This window comes from Gracilinanus agilis, chromosome 1, assembly GCF_016433145.1.
Source record: "Gracilinanus agilis isolate LMUSP501 chromosome 1, AgileGrace, whole genome shotgun sequence".
In the NCBI taxonomy this organism is placed as follows: Eukaryota; Metazoa; Chordata; class Mammalia; order Didelphimorphia; family Didelphidae; genus Gracilinanus; species Gracilinanus agilis.
The window spans coordinates 45,529,161-45,543,453 of NC_058130.1; the positions used below are offsets into that span (position 1 = coordinate 45,529,161).

The following is a 14,293-nucleotide window of genomic DNA, read 5'->3' on the forward strand; positions in this document are numbered from 1 at the left end:
GGTTTAGCAACTTGGCAGTCAGCTACAGACCTCTAACACTGTCAAGTGAAGTTCAAGTCCATGAGGGACCAGAAGCCTTTGGATGGCCATTTGGTGGGTTAGTTAATAAGCATATGTTAAGTCTTCACTGTGTACAAAGCACTGTGGTAGGTGCTAGGAAGAGAAATGATAGACAGGCTCCCCAGCTTATAATCCAGAGACTTAGATATTAATGAGTGACTGGAAAAGAGACCATAATTAACAAGTTTTTATCAGAATTCTCTACAATTAACCTTATTTACAGGGGCTCAAGTTACAATCCCATATAGCTTACTTAATTTAGCAAGTTTAATGGAGAAAAATAAATGTAATTAAAAGAAGTCAAATCGTTTGGTGGGTATCATGTAACATAAAAAACTGAGTTTATTCAATATTTTGCACCAAGTTTTTTTTCTTTTAATGTGATAAATGCAGTAGAAATATCAAGGTTTTTTTTCTTTTAATATAGTAAACACAGTAGAAATAAAGGAATGAATTTAAGGAATTGACAAGATAATTCAAATAAAAAATTTTCCTTTCTGACCCCAAGTTGGGATTTTGAGCTCTTCTGTTACCTCAATCTTCATTTTGAGTTTATAGAGGTGACCGTCAAGGGACAACTTTATGTAATTAAGAATTGGTTGTCCATAGCATGTTGGACTTTGTGAACAATAGGAAGGAATGCAGAATTAAAGTAAAATTAGATCTTGCCCAATTATATGCCTTAGTCAACAAGGGGAACTTGAAATAGTAGATAGAAGAAGTGAATATTGTCAAAATTCCAGAGCTAGATAGATTCTGCGGACTCAGTTATTTCCACAAAGATCCTTAGCACCTATAGAGGATACACTGACAGAATATTCTAAGGGGACTTGCCCACACACTTTCTCTCATTAAAACTACCCATAGTTTTTCATCTCTGATCTTTCAGATGTGGCAAAATACTGCTTTTAATGTTAACTTTCTTAATACAAAAACAATGATAGTACTTTTCCAAAAATGTACTCTGGCTCTTATTATTTTAATAATTCATATTAAATGTTTGTCTATTAATAAAACATTAGATTTGTGTCTCTACAAGCAAAATGGATAGCTTATTATCTAGATAAATTCCACAGCAGAAAAGCATACCTACTATTAAAGAAAATTGTTAGACTGAATTATCCAGATTCTTTATACTGGATAATTGTTCAGCCTTCCACTACATACCTATACAGGCTACAATTTTGATTCTCTCTAGCTTTATAAAATCTTTCAAGAAAAAGGAAAAAAGGTGTGAAATAACTTTGGAGTAATTCCATCAATGGCCTCATTCAGTAGCCTGATGATTCTGTAAATCACCAGTAACAGCTGTAGACCAATTAAGTTCAAAAGTGTACAGGTGGTCAGAAGAATGACTTGAAAAATGCACTCCAGTTTAGAGGTTTTTATTTCTTAAAAATATTACATCTCTTTCTGTTTGGAGCCAAAAAATAAGAGAGAAAGTAGTTGAAGAGAAAGAAACAATGATACAGTGGAATAAAACCTAGTCAGTACCAGATGTAACCAAATTAAACTTAACAGTTCACAGGTGTTCACAGAAACTGTTCATAATTTATCTGAGGGAAAAAAAAAACATTCCATCCTATTTTTATCACTAATGTAAAAAACAGTTTTATTTAAAATAAGAATCCTTAAAACGACAGTGATAACCACATGCCATTTCCCCACTAATAGCCATCTCATTTGTGTGCTTTATCTACAACCATAGGGATTACTAAATTCTCACTGTTGATATTTGTGTCATTCACATTCTTATAACCATAAATATAAATCAGTCTACAGCAAACTGGAAATGTTTCTGTGTGACCAGATGAACTTACAGCACTCCATTTAACAAAAGAGATAGTCTGAGGTCACTAAGCTTATACTAGAACTTTTAGGGATATTTTAAAATGATTGGATGTGGGAGGAAGATGCATTTGAGTTCATGGATATTATAAGAGTTGCCACACATATGATATTTCAAGCAACCATTGTTTTACAAAAGGACTTTGCCATTGGTTTAGGGGTCACATGACTCCCTTATTTATGGATGTATATTTCTCACTCTTTCATGACTGGACTAAAGAAACATGCACACAGTTATTGTGCTGTTTATGGAAAGAGAATATTGGATAGAGGTAGGTGAGAATCATTTATGCTTTGAAGTCATTCTTTTGCTCAGCATTATTACATCATTATCTCATCTCCTTCCAATAAATGAGGCTTGGAAATTCTACCTCTGCCAATATCCTTCAAGGAGTTGAAGACTCCTTTGTCAGAAAGAAATTATTTTTTAATTAACAGTATTTTCTAAATATGCAAACACCTCATGAAAAATGTGAAACAACTTGCTACCTGGATTCTCAGTCTCTTATTTATGGAAAGATAACAAAGACATGAGAAAATCATGTAAATATATTTAATAATGCATCTAGAAAGTGGAGTTTAGCCCACATATCTGATTAATGGGGAAACTTTTTTTTTCCAGAGGATGCAAGTAAAACTTTGGAACTGAAAGTAGGCAAAGACACAAAGATGACTCAGACAAAGCAAAATAGAGAGGGAGATTTATTTTATCCAAGTAAACAATGGATAAGTGATCATGAATTTAACCCATAAGGGGAAAATAGGCATCTATCTCTTTGATCCCTCTTGTGTTTTCCAATACTGAACATTCAATTTATGATTTTGAATATATATAACTAACAAACCTAAAGAGAATGTCTTCTATTCATAAGGAGGAAGAGATTATATGTAAGTTTTAGGGATGTTTTTGAATCTCTTTCTCCAAATGGTAGATATGTGGTAGTATTCTTCAGTCTTTTCAAATGGATTCCATTTCTCTATGGTAGTACATATTGCCTGAATATTGCTGATTTTTAAGTTTATTGTGGGAAGAGATGTGGGTAATCAGCTGTTTTGTTTTTTTTAAAACCCTTACCTTCCGTCTTGGGGTCAATACAGTGTATTGGCTCCAAGGCAGAAGAGTGGTAAGGGTAGGCAATGGGGGTCAAGTGACTTGCCCAGGGTCACACAGCTGGGAAGTGTCTGAGGCCAGATTTGAACCTAGGACCTCCCGTCTCTAGGCCTGGTTCTCAATCCACTGAGCTACCCAGCTGCCCTAATCAGCTGTTTTTTAACCCAGAGGAAGCAGAGGTACTTTTGATTATAGGAGAAGAAAGTCTCTCTCTCTAACCTTGATAGCAATATTCATATACTGGCACTCACCACTATATCTCTTTAACCATAGTTTCAGGGGAAACCAGCTTGGGAATGTCAAATGATGGGCAAAATTGATTTGGAAATATTGATAGTGATGACCTAAAATATGACATGAAATAAGATGATGTATTTAATAGTAGTAATGGCTAACCTGTGATAGCAATTTATGGTTATATAATCCTTAATATTCATTATTACATTTAGCCTTCAGAATCACTCTATGAGGTAAAATGCATATGTGTTATTCATATTTTACAGACGAGGAAAATTGAGGCCAAGAAAACTCAATTTGTTGCTTAATATTGTTTAAGTAAAAAAGGAAAATAGAAAATATTCGAACCTCAATTCTACTAGGTCCATCTAGTGACCTTTCCACAAATTCATGATGTATTTAAAGTATAAGAATAGTAGAGAAATTAGAATTAAGATAATTAACATTAAAGTAAGATATATACATTATTGTATCCAAGTAATGAATATACATCCTCTGCATGATGGGTCAGTATCTCAGAGCCAGTATCATACCACATTTGTCTCTCTTAGAAACCTCTGCTTTGTAGACCCTACCTTTAACAAATCCTGAATCTTTCCATATGTTGCCTCAAGTCACACATGTCAGGGGTATATAAATACACAAACCCATTCTGAACTACCCTGCCTTTCAAAAACACCTCCACAAGAGGGAAGTTTCTTGGAAAATGCAGACAATGGAATCACAGAATTCCCATGCCAAAGTAGCATACTCATATCTCATTTTTCTTTAAATACTCCACTGCCAAATAAGCCCCAAATAGGTCAGCTTAGGTAGATCTCCCAGGTCTTGTAAGGCCTCTTCTTGAAACATATAATCCTCCTGCAGCAAGGACCCACCTATAAATGGCTGGATTATACCTTAATTTAACACATCCACTGGCCATGGTGCTGAAGCTTCCCTGTTTCCAACATGTAAACAAATTATTTAAAACATTGAAAGAAGAGTACTAAAACATTAGGCAATTAATAAATCTCTGCAGGATTGAATTAAATCAAATCAGGAAATGTGGATGCACCTTCATAAACTATCTTGCTGAGTCAATAATGGAAGCTTTTTTCTAGGATAAAGGAAAGAGAGATGGATAATAAGCTGCAAAGCTGAGTGCTAAATTGTCACAGAATATGTGTTCAATTTTGAAAGTAGTTGTCTGTATGTAACTGACAATAATTTTTATGGAGTTGCTTGAGATGAGGTATCTATACAAGCATTTAAAGTTAATCTAGTAGTCACCAATATTTTAGTAAACCAAAATTGTGAAACTTTGTTATCAATGGTCCTCCTACCATCAATGACTATCATGCCAAAACTCTCACTAAGCAAACATTATTAAAAATTGCTGAGATGAAATATATCATTGAGTTGTGGAAACTCGAATGATAAGTAGATAATTTATGAATAATTGAAGTCAGCTTTGATTTGCATTTATGTGGAAGATGACCAGAAAGTACAAAGAGCTTTTAAATATCCCTAAGTCCTTGATAAAAAATGTCTTTAATTATTCTGCATTACATTTTCTAAAAGATCACATCTCTCTATTTAGATATGTTGTTACTGGTATTTTCCTTTTTTCATTTTTTGCATGCTCAAAATAACTGTTGTTTCAGCTTATGAGAAGATAGAGTCATGAAAATATCCATCTTAGGGAGATGGCATAAAGCGCAGATATAAATCTTATAGTGACAGCTAGGAATAGCTTCAAAATATGCCTGTTAGAGTGGACATCCCTGTAAAATATGTGTATTAATTGTGTTCATAATATATAATCTGAAAACTAACAGAAATACTTTTTTTCCAAAAATTTAATGCCCAAGATTTAGCATCTATTATTTGTTCCCAGGGGTGATGGGTGAATATGAGCCAAAAATAGAAGTGCAGTTCCCAGAAACAGTCCCAACTGCAAAAGGAGCAACTGTGAAGTTGGAATGCTTTGCTTTGGGAAAGTAAGTTCTAATGTCCTTCATCATGCTTTTTTGGAAATTGTTATTTTCAAAGCTTTGGTAAGTTTGGAGTTTATTTCCAAGCATTGACAGTGATTTTTTTAGGTGATTCAGAACAAAGAAAGCACTTCTTTTTTTTTTAATTCTGTGAGTACGCATCTTTGATTTCTCTCACTGAGAAGAGAAGTACTATAATGGCACTAGGAAGATTAAGCTGCCACAATTGATGTGCTCAGAAAGAAGAGGAGAATGGGCTATTCTGAAAGTGTATTTCATTCACTTATTATGGCTTATAATGTACCACACTGTCTAAATGGGTATGACATGAAAACAATGCCCTTCATTTGAGGTACATTTAAGTCAACTCTTTGGGAAAATGCAGACTTTTACTACTGGCCTGGTGCACAGAGGACAGATACATCATACTTTTCCTGAAACTAGTTTTGAATTACTCAGTCTCCCTGGATTTCCTACTACACTTTAAGCAGAAGAACATAAAGTTACTCTATTTATAGGTACAATGAAACTAATGTATTCTCTGAGAGATGCTTTTTTCTTTTTTAATTAATCTTTTGTTTTTAAAACCTCTACGTCTATACCAAAAGATAAAAATAATGGGGAAAGGAGATTCAGCAAACAAATACATAAGGCCAATCTGAGAGTCAGTGAGATAGTCTATTTGGTCAGTCTCCCAAAGAAAGGAAAAAGATATGATTTCTAACCTCATTTGAGAATTTAGCAAAACTTGATGAAGCCCTGGATTTGGAATCATAGTACCCAGGAACAGATCTTGACTGCTACTTACTATCTGTGTCACTTTGGGAAAACCATTTGAACCCTGCAGACTTCAGTTTGTATAGCTCTAAAATGGGAATCAAATTACTTCTATCATTTCCAATTCTGAGTCTATGATGCTAAGACTCCCTGTGGATCTACAGAAATCTTCACTCTTTCACCTCTACTCACTTTTCTTTGGACCGTCATTGCTCAAAAGAGTACAGTGATATCATTTCTGGTTTTTATCCTATAAAAGCCAATTAAATTCAAATAAATCAGAATTTTTCTGCATGCTGTCAATAAAAAGTTTTGGTGGTATGGTTTTTACTATCAGCTAAAGTAAGGGTTTGAGAGCTTTCTATAATTTTAATTATCCACATCATTCCTCATGGCTCTTGCTGAAATATAGAAGTAAGTCATTTCCATTGTTCTGAATCATGTTTTGTAACCTACTATTTCTCCCTGTGCCTGTGAAGTAATCTAAGTTCCCCCTGACCTCACTGAATTCTTTAAAAGATTTGTCAATATGGCATAGAATTTTAGAGCTGGAAGGTAGATGAGGCAACTGGGACTTCGGTATTGTCTGCACTGTGTTCTGATTTGGGTAAAGGTGACACCAACCAGTTCAGTGTAAAAGATCTTTCAAAGGCCTTTGGCCCCAAGTAATAAAGGAAACTAGCCCAGTGAAAAAAGCTAAACCAGGGACCTGGTTAATTCAAATATGTAAGCAAAGTCTTTGTAGAGTACCTCAAACAATTCCTCAAAAGCAATGATATAGCCAAGTAGTTAATGTCTGGATTCCAAAAGTAACTATGATTTCAACTGAAGTTTTGCTGACTGAATGGAAGTGCTGGTATATTACAAAAGACAAAAAATGGGACTTAGAGAATCCACACAGAAATATTTGTCTGGATTATCAGCTGCTACTCATCATCATCATGATCATGATCATCATCATCATCATCATCATCATCATCATCATCAGACATTTTAAAGCACCTCAGAAAGATGCCAAAGCTAAAATAATTTTTGAAGGTCATATTGAAAGTGTGTATCAGCAGATGTAAAAATAGGTTCTGAATGAACTTTGGTGGAGCCTTCTCTGTTGTCTTATTATTCAAGGATGTGTCTAGTGAACATAAATCTCTATATTAAAAGTATGAACAAGTTCATTGTTTTAATTTTGAAGTATAATCTCAGGTGTGGCAGGGGAGTTTTCAGAGTTCCTATTTAATACTATATATTCTATATACTATACATTTCTGAAAGCAAGTTATTAAACTCACTGTTCTAGAGCTCCAGTTATGATATCATTGGTCAATGCAATACCCTACCAATTTTCAGACTTGATTAGTTTCCATGTTTGCAGATTAAGATGCATGCCAGCTGTATGACAGCAGACAAATGTTTGGATACCACATGAATGCCCCAGCATCTGATTCCACCCTTTATCACATTAGTTCTGCTCAAGTTTTCCAAAGGGAATTTTTGAGAAACCCAAATGAATCTGTGATCTCATCAATTTGAATGTTCCCTTCAATAAAGAAAATTGCAATCCATTCACATCTACTCATTCTATGAGACTCTTGTCTGTGTTTTTCCCTAAGTTCATCACAGGGGATCTCTCCTGGACCATTTCCAAAAAAATCTTAATTTGCTATAAGTTTGTAACACGTAACTTTATAATACATAAACTAGAACTTTATAATACATAAAGAACACAAAGGGAAGAGAAATATATGAGTTGAGTTAATAAAGCATGACTTGCAAGTTACCTTGCAAGAATCCTTATACATATGAATTAAAATGTCATTGAAACAATTAGGAATCAGTGAGTTTCCTTCCTTTTGGTTTAGCCAAAGTTATATGATCCATTCAGTCAAATAAACTATTATGATGCCTGGATCTTAAAGTTAGATATGTAGGAGAGATTTTAAAACTGGCCAGCATTCTAGTATACATTTATATTTGATTTAAAGAAGTATTTTTTTCAACCTGTGTTATACATAAAATACCTAGTCAAGGAAAATAACTTTGAGTGAGAAGACTTTTTCTTTACTTTTACATGTAAAACTTCAAGTAAAAAGTATGATCCTCTCCAATGTTTTTTTCACCCTGTTTTTCTATTTATCATTAGTCCAGTTCCAACTATTATATGGCGAAGAGCTGATGGAAAGCAAATTGCCAGAAAAGCCAGAAGACACAAATCAAATGGAATCCTTGAAATTCCAAATTTCCAACAGGAAGATGCTGGTCTATATGAATGTGTAGCTGAAAATTCAAGAGGAAAAAATGTGGCCAGAGGACAGTTAACTTTTTATGGTAAGTGCATAATTCTCAACCTCTGCAGTGATTCATTAACTATTTGGTATTATAGACATAGAATTGGAGGTCTATTTGGAAGGTTCTAAATAATGTTGCCTAAAATAATTAGGTCATTATTTTAACTTAAGATGTATTTTAGCTTTCCTTGGATTGTTCAGAATTGAAGAATAAGCTTTTGGACAAAGGCTTTTGACTGAGTCTAGGAAGAATGGAAAAAAATTAATTTCAATATCTAGGAAAATAAACTGATGGGAAAACACATAGAAAGCAACATATCTTATCATTCATCCATGAGGAAGCAATATTGATCAAAGAAATATTTTCTTATTCTTCCTTCAGATTTGTTTCTAAAGTACCAAGTGTTTCTTCCATAGACTTTTCATTAGGAGCGAGATTTAATGTCTTATAATTGCTCTTATTTGATGGAAATTTCACACAATACCATGAATATTTCCAAACATTAACTGTCCAAATTTTGTGGTATCCAATGCAGAGCATGACAAATTCTTCTTACCCTGAAGACTTTGTATGTGCAGCTGCTCCTGTTCTGAATCAAATCATCGGCATCGATCCAGAGCTAATACCAATATCAAGCTTCAAATATGTAGCCTTTCATTTATTCTTTCTTGGAAAACCCTGGGCAAAGACTTGTTCTGTTGATTGAGAACAACATAGCTTTGTACCACACCAGCACTTAAGAAGCAATAGGGTTTTGCCACATCCATTCAGTTGTCAAGGCCTGTCAGTTTTAAACAATAATATCTCTAATATCTTTCATGTCTTTTCCACTCCTGATAAAGCTTCTTTAGTTCAGGTTCACATAACTCTCAGCCTAGACTCTTCTAATAGCCACCCAAGTCTTGACCCCAGTCTATCCCTTCTCCAATCCATCTTTTATATTACTTCCTGAATAATCTTCCTAATGGACTATTATTGCATCCCTTCTAAATCAAAAAGTATTTAGTGCATTCCTATTGCTTATGAGCAAAATGTAACCTCTTTCTCCTGGCTTTTTAAGCCCTCTATTATCTGGTTCTAACATGCATTCTTAACCTTATATTTGATCTCTCTACATTTCATCCTCTCATTCCTCTAATTTTCATACAGCTATGCCTAGGTGTTTTTGATTTCTAGGTAAGACATTAGTTATCAGAGTCACATAAAATCTCCAGGTTAATCAAGACCTCAGAGGTGATCTAATAAAATCTGTATCTGGACAGAAATAGGCTCTGCAATACCCATGATTATCGGTTATCCAGCCTCTATTCAAAGACCTCCAGTAAAAAAAATAGAAGCTATCACTTCTGGAGATGTACCAATCTGCTTTGGATACCTCTGGTTTTCAGGAAATGTTTGCCTAAGCAGATTTGACATCTATATTTCTATAACTTCTACTCATTGTATTTAGTTCTCCTCTAGGGGAAAAAGAAGTTGTGTAACCACTATTAAGTGGGACTAATCTCTCATACTTGAGCCAGGAGCATGGAGTTTATTATATATATTTCAAGACTCATTTCACACAAAAGAACCCCCCCCCTGCCGAAACTTTGCAGATGCACAGAAGTTACAAATTATGTCACATCAAAACACAAAACATTGGCTTCAGAATAGACCAAGGACAAGGCTAAATTTTGACTGGCTTCTTATCAGGAAGCCAAGTTGGGGAGTATCCCTCTCAGGGTTGAATTGCCCCCACTAAGATTTTGGCCATGGCTATACCAGGCAGCAGCATTCCTGGTCAAAGGGGAACGGTGTTAACCCTTTAAATTCAGGTTTGCTAGGAAGTTAAAGCTTTTCAATAAGGCCACAATACTTTTCAACAAGAAATCACAAGGATCACAAACGGGATCAAAAGAGGAGTCTCAGATTTTTATGTATTCTCTTATTGGCTTCCCACACTTGAGGAGAGCTGCCATTTCTCTTCATAGTCTTTTTTTTTCATACTAACTACCCTCATTTCCTTCAATTAGACCTGATATGGCTTAGTCTGATTTCATCACTCGATTTTGATCATGCTTTTCTAGATTGATTCCAGAAACTCAAAAATTATTCTATGTTTCTCTAGGGTCCATTACTACTCTTCTTTTGGACAATAAGAACTTTAACTTTTAAAGAGGATTTTATTGACCTATTTTTATTTTTGTTTTCCTTTATCTCTGTTTTCTTTATCCTTTCTAAGAAAACTACTTATTACAAAAAAGAATCTTTAAGAGTTTTTTTTAAACCATCTGACAATATGTACAGTGTTCTGTACATATGGCTGCCCACCTTGGGGAAGCAAGAGGAAGTCTTTCCTCCCATCTCTTCTTTGGAGCCAAGCCTATGCCTTATAATTTTGCAACACTCCATCCTAATTGCTTGGTGGCTTCTGTTCTATTTACAGTGTTGTAATCACTGTGTATAATCTTTTCTGGCTCTACTTGCATTATTTTGCATTTGTTTATATGTCTTTCTATGTCAGACAGTCAATATATACCTACTATGTGCCAGATACTGTTATAACCATTATGTATACCAACTGGGTCAGGACATTGCATTTGGCAATGAAGTAGATACTAAAGGAGAAGAGACACTTTGTCTAGAAGGAGCTCACTCCCAAGTAGGAGGAAAAAAATACAGTTTTTTTTTACCTGCATCTATGAATTGCTTATAGGAATTGTAACATTATTCATATGCATCATGCACATTGAATGAATTTTTATTTTGTTTTTGTGTATATAAATATATTATTAAATATCATTAATTATGTACCTGCTATATACCAAGAGGCAGAATGGTAAAGTCGATAGACAGCTAGTCTCTGAGCCAGGAAGCCATGGATTGTCTCTTGCATCTGATGCACGCTGTTAGTGTGACCTCTGAAAAGTCATTGACTTACTAGGTACTCTTCGAAACTCCAAAGTAGGGGTTCTTAACTTTGTTTTTTCCTTGGACCACTTTGGAAGTCTGTTAAAATCTATGGGCCCCTTCTCAGTTAAATGCTTTGAAATGCATAAAATACACAGAATGACAAAGGAAACCAATTATATTGAATACAAATGTGTATGCTTATAGACCTTTTATTAAGAACCTCTGCATTAAATTATAATGCAGAGTAGTAGGTGCTGACTTTCATTGCTCTAGGAAACTTCCAAAAGTTCCTTATTCCAATGAAATTACAGGTATAGTCTCTTTCCCTATCCCTGAGTGCCAAGCACTATGCCAGTCACTGAGGATACAAAGACCACAAAATGAAATAATACCTTTTTTCAAGAAAAAAGAATTCTGTGTTTATATTTGTATATATACATATATATATGTGTGTGTGCATGTTTTATATACACACATACATATATTTTAAGAACCTGTGATTCAATCCAGTGGTTAAACTCATACCACCAAGGTAAATCTGTGATCAATCTGTCAAATATCAGTTTACATTGTAATATTGAAATTTTAATATTACGTCAAATCTAATATGCTAAATGTAATATTTAGAAATTTGTTTGAAAATATATTAGTTTTTTAAAAAAGATTGTGGTTGCTATTTATAAAATAATTAACCTTTAAGTCCCAAGGATCATAGTAGCTTTTAACAATTTAATTTCAATATAAATATAGTGAGAAAGAAATGAGGGAAAGAAATAGAAAAAAAAATTTCCTAGCCTGCCACCTTAATCTTACCAGCCCATGAGAGTGTCTTCCACCCCAGCCACCAACACCAAATGGCAGAGAAGCCCCCAACCAAAAATCTTCAGAGAAGAGCCAGCCTCCTCTATGGTATCATTTTTAAAGTCCTCCTTCTCCACATCATGTCCTTTCCCTCTGTGCTGGTCTACCACATCTCAGCAATAAATCAAAGTCTCTCTCTTCTGAACCCATAACCCCTAGTTCCAGGTCACTAATGGACTGGCTTGAAGGGACAGAAAGTTCCTGACTCCAGAGAGGAAGAGCTTCCCTTTACACAATCTCCCCTGTGATTCTTTGGGAGATGAGCATATTGAAATCTCCCATATTTACATGTCTAGTCTTCCCAATGAATCATTTCACATAACCAGCTTATGCCTCTAAAGATCTCTTACTAGAGGTGCATACAATATTGTACTTTCAAGAGGAAATTGTAATAATTTGGGAATGAAAAGGGAAATAAAAGAGAAAGAATGCAAAACCAGCGATTGGTAGGCACATTGACAAAAAAAATCAGTTGGGGGAATTCCCCTTTGGCATAAGGGCTTACATTCAGAATAAATGTGTTGAACCCCCTTCTATTTGATTTGTTACATCCCAAGGTTCATTCTGGATCTTTTTATATAGTGTGTGGTTTCTGCATGTTTCTTTATGGAGCCTTCTTCAAAAAGTTCACTTTCTTGATTCAGGGAATTAGTAAGCTTCTTTTCCTGAAATTTCTCTCAAAATTTTTTTAATCTTGGATTTTACAAAAATTATACAATATTTCCTAAGGGCATTGCGAAATTGTCTCCAGTCATATAACTAATATTGGTTAGAGGCAGGATTTGAAGCCAGGTTTAACTGACTACAGGGTGATTAGCTTTATATCCATGACACAGATAACAAATCAAGGGGAGGAGAAAAAAATAAAATAGTTGTTTAATGAAAACCTAAAGAGAATATCTTTCCCTTTCAATGAACCAATGAGGTATAACTCTTAAATTAGTCTCTGTTTTCTTCATTTGAATTTTTTAATAATATGCCATTCTTCAAGGATAGACAATGCATGACAGTATTCAAGAATAATTTGAAAGTATGCTTTTCATGACAGACTTAGTGTCTTATCTTTGTTCCTTCTTGCTTTTTGTGAGGCAATACTTTATTTGATTGATTGAAAAATAAAAGTTTTCCAAGTTGATGGATTGGAAAAGCAAAAGCCTGAGGGTTATAAACTAACCCTCTGAGATGCCAGTAGCACATTTATATCTGTTTAAGGTTGGTTTTCACAACCACAGCCAGTGGGGAGATTTCATGTTTGTCTATATTGTTTTAATTTCTTTCTGTTGGAGAAAGAGAAGATGGCTTAGTAGTTAGAGAGGGAATACTAGATTTGGAATCAAGATGACCTGAGTTCATATTCTATCTCTAACCTTTGCTAGCTTTGTGGCTTCTAATTCTAATTCTTGGTAATTTTGTGACCATGGGTAAATTACTTAACTTTTCTTAGTCCCACTTTTTTCATTGGTAAAAAGAAAATATTAGTACCTGTAGCCAGGGCAATTAGGTGGCCTGAAGATGGGATGGTCCTGGATTCAAATTTGACCTGAGACACTTCCTAACTATATGATCCCTGGCCAAGTCAGTTAATCACAATTGCCTAGTCCTTATTGCTTTTCTAACTTGGAACTGATACTTAGTAGTATCAATTCTAATGCATAAGGTAAGGGCTTTTAAAATAATAATGATAATAATAATAATAATAATACCTGTAGTCCCCAACACATAGATTTAAATGATGGAATGAAAGTATGGTGATATTTCAAGTATAAAAGACTATAGAAATGTCACTCGTTATTACTTTAATATGGAGGTTCTCAGAGAATATCTAAGTAATTGGACAAAATGTATTCCATTCACTCTCATTTCTTTTTCAACAAATATAGCCTCAAGTGTCATACTTAAATGATATCTCTCCTGAATCCCAAGGAAGTATCTAAAATTGAATGAAGATATTTTCTCTTTAGTGACTTTGGAATACGAAATGTACAACTATGGTAAAAACACCTATGAAAAACTTAACATTAAAGTTGGCCCAGCTCTTGAAGTCTTTTAATGGGTCATAGGTTCCCAGCCTTAGAAAGAAATACTCCAAAATATTTGTTATGGAAAAATCGGCTTCGTCACTACCTACCAGTCTTGCTCAGTGAAATGTTCTATCACAAAGCCTGCCCTAGAGATTAAAATCAGGCTCTAACAGTGTTATTCTTCAAAACTGAGTTATCTATATCTGTGACTAGGTAAAAGGAGG

At 34.5% G+C, this 14,293-nt stretch overlaps 1 protein-coding gene across 1 annotated transcript in view; it reads left to right on the forward strand.

The window, feature by feature from the left end:
- Positions 1-14,293, forward strand: part of LOC123230680 (contactin-4) — a 368,929-nt gene that overhangs the window by 155,235 nt on the left and 199,401 nt on the right. Inside the window, exons 5-6 of the mRNA XM_044656823.1 lie at positions 5,136-5,238; positions 8,150-8,334. Coding sequence (XP_044512758.1) covers positions 5,136-5,238; positions 8,150-8,334 — 288 coding nt within the window. The remainder of the gene's footprint in view (positions 1-5,135; positions 5,239-8,149; positions 8,335-14,293) is intronic.